The sequence below is a fragment of the Maylandia zebra genome, linkage group LG13, assembly GCF_041146795.1.
Source record: "Maylandia zebra isolate NMK-2024a linkage group LG13, Mzebra_GT3a, whole genome shotgun sequence".
NCBI lineage: Eukaryota > Metazoa > Chordata > Actinopteri > Cichliformes > Cichlidae > Maylandia > Maylandia zebra.
Window position 1 is genome coordinate 27,394,990 of NC_135179.1, and position 11,574 is coordinate 27,406,563.

Consider the following 11,574-nt stretch of genomic DNA (forward strand, 5'->3'; position numbering starts at 1 on the left):
TAGCTCGATACCGTGAAAGTTCAAGTTCAAGGTCCTTCGCTGCGGCTAAAGCGACATCCCAGAAATGGGCGTCTGTCACCGCCAATCTGATGCTCCTTGTATTTCCCATCTCCGCATCTCTCAGTCACGCTTGACTGATTCGTCATTCACACGTACTGCACAAACAAATCAAGACAATCCTGGCTTTGCGCTAATATGATAGCCGAGCCAGTCGAGCTGACCGCTGCTCCCTGACTTTGCTGAACACCATCACAGTTTGCTAATTGTCAGGTGTCTATTTTTATTGCCTCTTATGGGATACATTGAATTCCTACCTGAGCATGCTTTATTTGTGCTCACTGTGTTTCCAGAGTGCGCTTCTGCTTGTTTATTTACTGCACATACGCCAGTGATATCCCAGTGTAACCACTACTGACACATCTAACTGCATAATGCTTGGATGCAAGTGAATGCAGGACACCTCTGTGCTAAATGGTTTTAAGATGAATGTGTTATTATTAGCTTGCTAACTGCCGCCTGGTGTTGAATCACTCCAGCGCTTGGCAGCCAACAGCAAATCACAGAAGGTCCAAATACTAAACCTCGAGTTCTGCAGTACTGAATACATATTTGTGATGGCGGGAAAACACTGGCAGATCCGTGGCGTGTGCCTTCCAATAGAACGCTGCTGTGCCAGATCGTGAAAGGTTTTCCAACTGCACACACCAGCTGTAGTGTGGGAAAATAAACACAAGATATAAGTTGACCTCTTGGAGGAAAACAGCATGCCCCTAGTGTGTGTGTGTGTGTGTGCGTGTACAGCTTAGTTAATATGTATTACGCGCTTTGCCCTCGAGTACAGTTTACTCTCTGCATAACTCAACACTTGGCAAGGTAGGATTACGTTCAGTGTATTCTGTAATGCTGTGTATGAGCTGTAAGATTGATGCCATTTAATAAACAACGGTACGGAAAAATAATCATAAAATTCTCTAAACGTTGCATATTTTTCTCACTTTACTCATCAGAGCTTTGATATCATCGTCAGTACCCGGCAGGCCTTCCATAGTTTTCTTTCATTAAACTATTCATCACATCGGCCTCATCAAAGATTAAGAGTATCCTCGCTGTTCATTACAAGATGGCCTGCTTTTTATTTGATGAAGTAATTCATCCATAATGTATGTGTATATTGGTGTTTGCAGGATGCCTGCGTGACTGGGGGCGAAAGTGCTGGCGTTCCGCAGACTTAGACCCACGAAGGGAGCACGAAGCCGGTGCGTTTGTTTTGATTAAGTCGGCATTTCGCAGTGTTCCCTCCGCGATGAACCGCAGATCAATTACTTTACACAGAGAAGATCAGACTCATTGTGAGAAGCAGGAAAAGGTGTGATGGGAAAAGAATTACAGCAGCATTAAATTGGGGCACAGCAAAATTAGCTTTATCTTCGTGAGATGAGGAGGCTATTGCGGAGCGGGGAGCTTGATTTTGTGGTAAGCATAGGTGCTTTATCAGAAGTGGCAGGCTGAATGAGGATCATCAGGCCACACTCTGATTGAATTCCTTCTCATAGTCTGTTGTTGTTTCTGACGGGCCGCGGAACACTTTCCTGAGTGAGTCAGTGTCCCTGGGATTGGTTGCCTCCACTCATCCAAGGGTGATGAACAAGTCAGCCTATTTTATCTGTGAAAATGCCTTCTGGGAATCCAGACAATGTCAGTTGGTGCTTGAAATAAATCTCAGCGCATTGACAAATGTCAGGGCTAAACTGGAGGAGGCCTGGGCCGAAGACTGCGGGACTGCGAGAGCAATCCCGTGGCAGTTGAACAATGGCGCATTTAGGCTGGGTAACTGGAGGGGTGTTGCCATGGCGAAATGACAGTGCTCCACGGCATTGTTTGACCCGGGCAATCGGGGAAAAGCAACAGCATTTTATATAAAATGCTACGATGCGTTGTTTGTCGATAAAGATCCTTATTCAAACGTTGCCAATCTAGCAGAAACATACATTTGTTTATGTGGCGCAGGCCTTCGTCGAGTTGGGTGGCTCATGTTCGTGTGCACAGATGGCAGTGGGCAGAAGGATTGGTAATTGGAAGAGCTTACGTTGCACACTGAACAACTCAATGGGTGGGAAAAAAAAGCTGAAACGACTGCTATACAGAGAAAGTTTAACTCAACTTATAGAAAATCACAGATAAAAGACTGTAATTAGGGCCCGAGGCCACATGCGTTTGAGTGTAAAAGCAAATGACAGATTACATCCTCTGTTAATGAATGCCTTTGCTGACATGTGGGTGTGGATTAGGTCATTGTCTTACTCATGCGCTCCAAAAATAGCTCGATACTGCTTCCCATCAGAGCTGCAGTCCTCTCAAAACAGGGAAATATTGTTTCTCCAGCATCAGTGTTTGTAAAATGCTGCTGAGTTGTCTGCATCAATAGTTTGTCATAGTTATGGCATTTTATCACACTTCCAGGGCCTGATTTAAAGATTGAAAGTTAAGCAAGGATTAAATTAACATGGCATTCCAAGGCTGCCATTAATATCCGGTTGTTCAGTCTGACGTCACTAGCCGTGTCTCGGTCTAAACTCCGCTGCAGGTCCATATATCAAACGATCACTATGGCATTACTGAGAGTTGAAAAACTGTCTAAAGTCTTTCATCTTTAATAAAATGATCAGCGTTCTGCTCTACCAGGTGTAACAATTGAGTTTAACATCCAGGCATCCATGAAAACGGAATTTATGACATTTAACGGAGTTAGAAGTTAGCAGGGAGTTAGCTCGCTAGCTTCTATCTAAATACAATATAGCATGTCCTGACTGCGGGGTTGTGGAAACAAATTAAAACGTACAGCTCTGTTATCACTTCCAACATAAATGAAGACAGAAAACTAAACAGCAGTGACGTTTGTAGGGTTACTGAAGTTTGGCTAGCTGGTATATAATGATGTGCTACGTGACCGCTAGCGACACAGCTATGTTAGCATAATATAAACAAGCTAACTTTTTTTCCCACTTGATAAAAGTTACCGTGAGTGTTCTCGGTGGTCAGGAACAAATGTAATCGCATGGCAGGATGCTGTAAACGGACCAAACTTCAGCCAGGAGAACAACTGAGATAATCCATCCACAATACGAGGTTAGTCATTCATATACTGCTGCATGGGCTGGGCTGTAGTTACATCCTAAGGTTTTAAAAACTGAGCTTAAATAAATGATTAGCGGTAATAAAAGCCGAGGGAGGGCAACAGTGATCGCTGACTGTTTTAGGAGCTTTTTGAGATCAAATAGAAGAAAATACATAACATTAAACATGTTAACAACACAAATGCCATATTAAACGCAGACTACTTTAGACCCGGAAGTAGGATTCGTCGCGTCATCACTGAACAACCGGATAGCTTTAAAACGTGCATTTTTTATGAACTGAATACATTACACTTAAGTTTGAAACACTGTTGAATCAGGCAGTTGCCCTGCATCAACACTAAACCAGGCAGAAACCCTGTGAGTTCACTCAGAAAACAAGTCAAGGCTGGCACAGAAATCAGAGAGAAAAAGGGTTTAAAACACACCTACATAGGCTGGCATGGGAAAAATAATGAGAGCACCGTGTGCTCTTTGTTCCTGAACGTGAAGAGAGACTGAAGAAAAGGTAAAAAAAAAAGAACCAAAGAGTACTTTTGTAATCTGATTTACAGAGCTTAATTTTCCCTCTGAGAATACAGAGCTGATATGTTTTACCAGAAGGAAAAAGAAACAAAAAAGCTTTAATTTGGTTTCATGTGTCCAAAGTACATCCTTTCACAAGCATTGGGGCTTGTAAACATGCATTTCTACCAAACACCAGTCAGGCTTTTTTATGTTTGTCTTTCAAAAAGTGTACTCTTCCAGGGTCTTATTTCATCGAAACCACTTTCATTATGAAAGGGATGCATGCAACGAGCAGACACAATCACGAAGGTTAGCTTAGTGTTTCAAACTCTCCTACTGTTCAGTGTAGGGTTAGTTTTCGAGGGAAGGTTGGTCACAGCCCAAATGGACATTAGATTTTCTCATTATATCAGCAGCTGTGGCTACAGGAGTAAAGGCTTGGAGAGGGTGTTGAAGTCTTTCCTTGACCATGATCAGTGAAAGTTTCTTTCTTCTTTTTTCTTGTGTTGATCCTTTGGAACACAGGAAGTGCTCAGTTCTTATGATATAACTTAGAGATACTTTACCAGCAGGTGGCCCCAAAGGAGAGGATTACTCCGATGCTTTTGCCACTGCCAAATGTCACTTTGATAGGTACATCTAGCCCAAATTAATGCATATATGTTATATGTAAAGCAGTGCTGCAACAAATCCTCCTTTTTGAAAGCTTCTGTTGAAACTGTCATAATCACCACAAACTGTCTTCTCAGAAAGACCTGATGAAAACAGATTCATCATCCTCTTCTTCTTCTATTCGAGTTATTGAATGAGCTGTGGAAAAGAGCACATATGACAACAATCGCCCAATACTAACAGCTCCGTGTGAACACGCCTCCACATTAACCTTGGATAATGCCAACATCACAATAGGCTCAAACTCTCTCTCCTAGTCAGGGGTTAAATGCCTTGCGTAGGGCACATCTGTTGGCTTTCTAATGAGAAGAAAGCATTGCTCTTCCCCGATTATATTTTCTTTACCAGCCTGGAGATTAAAAGTGGCAACACTGTGTTCTCAAGCTACCCCACAGCCTTCTTCTCTTATACTCACCAGTTAACAGCTGTAATATACTGTAAACAGAGGGGGAATACTCACTCATTATTTGTTCACATCATGATGAAGCTAGCTTTGAACAGGGATTGGAATGCTTCACAGGACTCAAGGTGTCCCTTCAAAACCCTTTTGCATGCTGATGCAGCACAGGGTTGGAAGTTAAGGATTTTACATCTGAGAAACTAAACGTGTGAGTTTCTTAAAGCTCTGCTGGCTTTCATGCCGTCTGTTTATACTGCATCTATGTAGTTTAGGTTAAGAAAGAAAGAAAAGCTCTGTCTTTGTCCTCGGTACGTAGCTGAAGCCTGAAGTTGTTGCAATAGAAATTAATCAAGTGAGCCAGGAATCCCACTGCGAACCAAAATGCATCCATAATTTAAAATCAGTCCTGCATGTGGGAGTGAAGTTTCAGAGTTCCAGTTTTGATGTGGGTGGGTGGGAAAAAATATATTGTAGTGGTTTCTGAAGGCCTACTGGAGAGGATGGGCGAGGAAAGGAAGTGGGAAAGTGCAAAACAAAAACAGAGTGAAAGTGCATGTGTTTCTGTGTCCAAAGTGACTGGACGGACGGGTCAGAGCGTCTCACACGGGATCGTCTAACAACGCTGGACGACAGCGAAGTGGAGATGCAAGAGTGTGGGATGGAATGAAGTCAAATAAACAAGCGGTAGATAAGAGCAACGGCAGATTCTTATGCTTAGATCAAACAAGTAAAACAATCTGTGTGTGTTTATGTTTACTTGTGGTGCTAAATGATTTAAAATGTGTGACCACACAAGAAAAATGGATAGTAATATTGATTAATTTTGACTTCCTCACTTGAATCCGTTTAATAGCAAAAGCCACCCTTTGTAATCAAGCTTTATTGCAGTAATAATTATTTTGTACTAACGTCTCTAATGAGCAGCCGTTAAAAAAACAAAGCACCCTGTGCAATACCTGCTGCCTGCCACAGTTAATGGCAGGGGGGCCTGTTGAATATGAATGAGGCTTTTTTTTTTCGCTGTAGATGTATAGAGGCGGCTGTTTGGGATAATTAGTGGGAACCTGGCTTCCCGTGGTGCCTGGAACCTGTGGAGCCCTCCTCTTAGCCTGGTGGGATATAATGAATAGTGCAGAACTGTTGGCGAAGCTGTCTGCTCAGGTGGTACGCTGCACTTTTGCTCCGGTGCCAGAATAGTTTTAAAGTCTGGATAATGGTCAGCGAAGGGCGAGTGTGGTGCAGAGTTTTAGATTTTTGTTATCTCAGCAACTGTGCCTCCGACTTTACCGAGTTCAATTTCCATACCCACTTATACATAATCAGGGTCAAAAAGAGGATGGAGAATATCCCAGTGTGCGGGGCAGGGAGACATCTTCAGCACGAGTGGACACTCACAGAGCTAATGCATGTAAAACTAATTCAGTAAAAGTGTGGTCGTTGCTTCCCGTCCAAAGCTGCCCCCCACCCCCACCCCAATCTAATTAAAAAAGTCTCACCATTTTGAAAGAGAGGGAGGGATTGACTCTAATTCATGAGGTATTAATGGTTCATATTAGTAATGCACTGATACTGCGATACCTTAATTCTGGCTATCTGGGAATATTAAGTATTAAATGTTACTTTTTTCTTTTCTGGAAATTTATTATGCCTCATTGCCACTGGGATCGTTCTTATGTATGGTATCATCAGGTTAAGGAGTAGCGCTGCAGTGCTAAAGGATTAAAGATGGTCACGTCATGGCTTAGGTCAGAATGGTGCCAGTGTCTATTTAGCACAGCAAATCAGGATATGTCTGGTTCAAGATGAAAAATGCAAACAACAGAACAGGTTTAAAAGCATTCATGGCCTTGCGGCACTGTTATGCCTTTAGAGTGCCTGAAGAAAGGTAGCCAGAGGAAAACATTAAAACCCTACACTGAAAAAAATTGGATTTTTCACCCTCAATAAAAATGAAGCAGTGAGTTTGAGTAAAATGTAACTAAAATGTAAAAGATGAAACATTTATTTTTGTTGTGGCAGATGGTTGCCCATCCCTGATCCTCTCATGGAGGTTTTTTCCTGTTGAAAGGGAGTTTTTCCTTCCCACTGTCATCAAGTACTTGCTCATAGGGGGTCATGTGGTTGCTGGGGTGTATTTTTATTCCAGTTATTGTAGGGTCTTTACCTTACAAAATAAAGCACCTTGGGGTGACTGTGCATTTGAGCATATTCTGTTCAGTTTAACATTTTACATTATAGAACAAAGTTACAAAAAATCTATATGCAATTAAATTATTTAAAGTCAGCAATTTAGGCAGAATTTGTTTTTTGAGTGTTCAAGCAAAAATGTGTCCAGTTCTACAATCTGAATCTCGGTTCTGATGCTGTGAAGCAGCAATGAGACACCAAACAGATGCTATATCCTGCACACAAAACTCAGTGTGGCCATAGTTATCCCCTGCCAGCCTGTATAACCTTCCACTGGTTCCTGCAGTCTTCAGCGGATATATTCTTGGTTAAGTGGTCTGCCAGATATTGTGGTTGCCATGTGCCGATTGAAAAGCTGGAAAGATACACATCAAGTGCAGAATAAAGCAATAAGGCCCGGTGGAATGCGAAACAATGGCTCCTTCCAGGTGGTGCTGTACTGTGAGAGGTGTGGGGGGAATTGGATGAGACAGAAAGCTCGTCTGGCTGCCTGGCTGTTAGCATTGGACTTGGCAGCTCTCTGCCAGGGAAACGCTGACAGGCAGGCGAGGCTGTCACAGCACATAAGTGCCTCCTCGCACCATCCCCGCTCCTGTAGGGCAGGTCAGCTCTCCCGCGTTCAGAACATGGGCCCAGTCCCACACTCAGACCACAGATCATAATGTGTAACTGGGGAGGGGGAGGCATGTGTCACAGGCTTTATATGGTTGAAAGACTCTGTAAGGTGAGAGAAAGCCACTGGTGACACCGCAGAAATGTGCTCTGCGCGTTGGTAGTTACACTCTTCACTTAATTAAGAGACGGCTTCTGTGATTAAATTGTGCTGAAGGCTGAGCATTTCTGCAAGCAGAGGATTAATGATAACAGTTGGCCCGCTAAAAACAACTCAAGTGCGCAGATTTAGATCGTCTATGCGCGCCTCACAAATCTATGATCCCCTCACAATGTGTTGACAGTTTCTATGCAAAGATTACACTTTCATACTTTCATCAGTCCGGAATGAGCGTGTCCCACAAACTTATCTTAAATTATTGTAATGGCTGATCATTCTGGAGTCAAGCTGATTGTTGTTTCACACTGCTGGCTTGGTGCATAAATTAGGTAGGGAAGGGACTTTTTTCAGCCTTTCGTTAAACATAAAATAAATTACTGAGTGTGTGATTTTCTCTAAAAAAAATAAATAAATACATATATATATATATATATATATGTATATACATATATATATATATATATATATATATATACATACATATACATATACATACATATATATATATATATATATACATTGGTGGTGGGGGTGGGGGCTTGGAAGGAAAAGATTGCTGAGAAAAATAACTGCCGAAACAGGCAGCCTCCCTGCTGTTATCAAAGAAATGAAAGATCAAATTTATTTTAAAAAATATCCTTTCCTCCTTGAAAACCCCAATAGATGTAATTACAGTAAATGGCATCTACAGACTGTGAGCCAGGAATTCAGCGTCTTAGTTGGGAGGGAAATTATCCCCAGTGTGCTGAAACGTGCAAAAGGTGACGAAGTTACTTCCACAGAAACACCCAGTTTTTAAATTGCATTTGAAAGAAACCCATTTGTGGTCTACATTATGAGGGACGAGGTAGGGAAAAAATTGTCTACAGTAGGCATTTGAAATAATGTGTGTGTGTGTGTGCGCACACGTGTGTGTGTGTGTGCAGCCATGTGTTCCCAGGATGGGAATATGTGTGCTTGTTTGGATTGCCTTACCGTGACCTTTGCTGTTGAATCTGGATGTTTGCATAGCCCATCCCTGTTGTTTTGACTAGCACAGAGTAAGCAGCAGCTCTCTCGGCTGCCTTTCCTCGTGAAAAATATCTGAAGACTTTTGCCATTTCAATTAATTCCATGGCGTTAAATATATACATATATGTATACATTTATTGCTACAGAGATGTTTTTTTCCCTTTTTTCGTGCTGAAGTTGAGGCGCACCATTTGACTAGTGCTTGTTGAAGGCAAGAAAAACAAAGCGAATATTAAAATATTTAAAAGGCCTTATAGAAAGGATCAAAAGTTAAAAAAGACGAGGCAGCGACATTCAATTTTCCCATGCTTTTGAAGGGCTCCTCGGCAAGATTATAAGTCAAACCTAACACCCTAAATCCTTCTCCTTGTTGTTTGCTGGATTTCACTGCTCTGGTATCGATCTTTCTCGGCTCGTATAGAAAATCAAAGCCACCTAGAGTGGGAACTCATCTGATTTCCGGCAATAAATTTGTCTTTACAGTCTCTTGGTTTCAGCGCTGTGGGTAGGTGCGTATTGATACAGGTGTGGATTTTGACCTGCTGAAGGAAGACAAAGAACTCTGGTCTCATCTTTTGGCCTTCAGACTCAATTGCATATTTCAGACACATTTTCTGATGAGCTGTCTGGCTAAATGTTTTTCGCACCGAGAAATTACAGTATCAATTGAAAGTGACTTTATAGAGTGAGAAGAGAAAGCAGATGGGAAGAGGGAGAATTAAAAGAGACTCAAAGAAAGATGAATTGAGATTATCCTTTTGAGATCATACACTTATAACAGACGTGGATTGTATTTATGGCTGGATTGCTTTTTCATGGGAATGAGAAAGGTGCCATTTCAGTATAATACAGACATTCATTCTTCATTATATGCCTGAAACCTAAAAGCCCTTTCTCCTCTCTCTTTTTTTTCTTTGTTCTTCCCTGCAGATGTGCCGCAGACTGATTCGTCCTCCATCTCCAGTTCATATTCAATGGCAGACAAAGACTGCATTTCTTAGCACCACTGAGTTCGGAAAGTCAGCTTTGGTCCACAGCTAAGCCACAGCCTTCTTTCTTACTGACTCTTTGCAAGTCTCCACTTCAGTCCATCACCATGGCCTGTTTTCTGACATCGGCCTTTCTCCTGGTTCTTCAGACATACGCTGCCCCACCTGAGGCAGGATTTGGGATTACACTGGACACCGTGGACTTTGACACCGGCCTACTAGTGAATGTCTCTGGAGATGTAACCACATCTCCACCCCCGGGAACAAGCAAACGAGCCCCACATAGTATTATTATTGGGGTACGCAAAGGTGGCACAAGAGCGCTGTTGGAGATGCTGGACATACACCCTGAAGTGGCTGCCGCCGCCACCGAGGTGCACTTCTTTGACTGGGATGAGAACTACGCCAAGGGCTTTGAGTGGTACCGTGAGTTAATGCCCTACTCTTACCCACACCAGATCACAATAGAGAAAACTCCAGGCTATTTCACTTCAGCCCTTGCACCCGAACGTATCTGTGCCATGAACTCTTCCATTAAGCTGCTGCTGATCTTGCGAGACCCAGCTGAGCGGGTCATCTCCGACTACACCCAGGTGTACTTTAACCGGCTGGAGAACCACAAGCCGGTTCAGGCCATTGAAAACCTGCTAGTGCGCAACGGAGCGCTGAATATGAGGTACAAGGCCATTCAGAGGAGCCTGTACGACGTCCACATGCGCAACTGGCTGCGCCACTTTCCCTTAGAACAGATACACATAGTAGACGGTGACGCTCTGATCCGTGATCCCCTCCCAGAGCTTCAGAGGGTGGAGCGCTTCCTTAACTTGCCACCCAGGATAGTATCCACCAACTTCTACTTCAATCAGACCAAAGGGTTTTACTGCATCCGCAGTGATGGCCGAGAGCGCTGTCTGCACGAGTCTAAGGGACGACCTCATCCTGCTGTTAACAGCACTGTGCTCCAGCAGCTCCGCTCCTACCTTCAAGAACACAACCGCACCTTCTTCAGGCTGGTGAAGCGCACCTTCGACTGGCAATAAAAACCCCAGTTTGCATTCTTAACAGAGCCACTATCTTGTCTGTGACGAGGATAAAACATTTTAAAAAATGCGGGAGGCTATGAAGCACTTTAAGGACGTTTAAAAACTTTTGAATAGCCTCTTAATAACTACTGTTGTAATCTCTGGTTTCAGCAGAGGAGTTCTATATTTACACGATAACGGCAAAAAATGTGAAAAACTGTAACTACAGGCGTAAGATTAAAAAGAAGAACCTTCAAGCTTAATAAGTCATTCTCTCTGTGCTGGAAGTGTTAAGTGGTGAAATTTCAGTGAAAACAAGTTTATGAAACTGATGAAGTTTTTTTCCCCCTCTCCTTTGATATTCTTGTTCTTGATAATAAATTGTTCTGCTTTGAAATGTACAAAAAATGGCATGTTCTCCGTTTCATTCTGACCATCGTATAGTATAGCCCCTCAGCCTTCTAACCTGTGATATTTAGAGAGTATGCTAAGATAGGCAAAGGCATTAGATAAGCCTTTGATTTGCTGTGGTGGAAGGTAGACATTAATGCAAGGAAATGGGTACCCCGGAGCAGCGCTTTAGTAGTACAAGAATCACTAATAGCTCTGGACATTGAATGCAGCCTGTGCCTGCAGCTAAATAAGTCGGATCTTCATAGTCAGCAAGCTAAAATCCACAGAGCTTCTGTTGTGTTTTGCCGCTGTTCAACAATTTGCTCAGGTGTAAAGTGTAGTCATTAAATTATATGCCTAACAGTGCTGTAAATCTTTTACGAAGGATACTGTATCCATTGCGGATCCTTTTCCTATTTTCTCCCTTTCCTGAATCATGCACATCATGCGGTCTTCCAAGAAACAGCTTGTCGTCCTATGCACAACA

General features: G+C 42.7%; 1 protein-coding gene across 2 annotated transcripts in view; it reads left to right on the top strand.

The window, feature by feature from the left end:
- hs3st1l1 (heparan sulfate (glucosamine) 3-O-sulfotransferase 1-like1) overlaps positions 1-11,082 on the top strand; it is a 29,381-nt gene extending 18,299 nt beyond the window's left edge. The window contains exons 1-2 of one of the 2 annotated variants that reach the window (XM_076891911.1): positions 2,816-3,126; positions 9,614-11,082. In XM_076891911.1, the coding sequence (XP_076748026.1) occupies positions 9,780-10,712 (933 nt within the window). In that variant the 5' untranslated portion in view covers positions 2,816-3,126; positions 9,614-9,779 and the 3' untranslated portion in view covers positions 10,713-11,082. Of the gene's footprint in view, positions 1-2,815; positions 3,127-9,613 lie in introns of those variants that run through there. The other variant, XM_004554553.2, reaches the window with a different exon arrangement.
- The last annotated feature ends 492 nt before the right edge of the window (positions 11,083-11,574 follow it).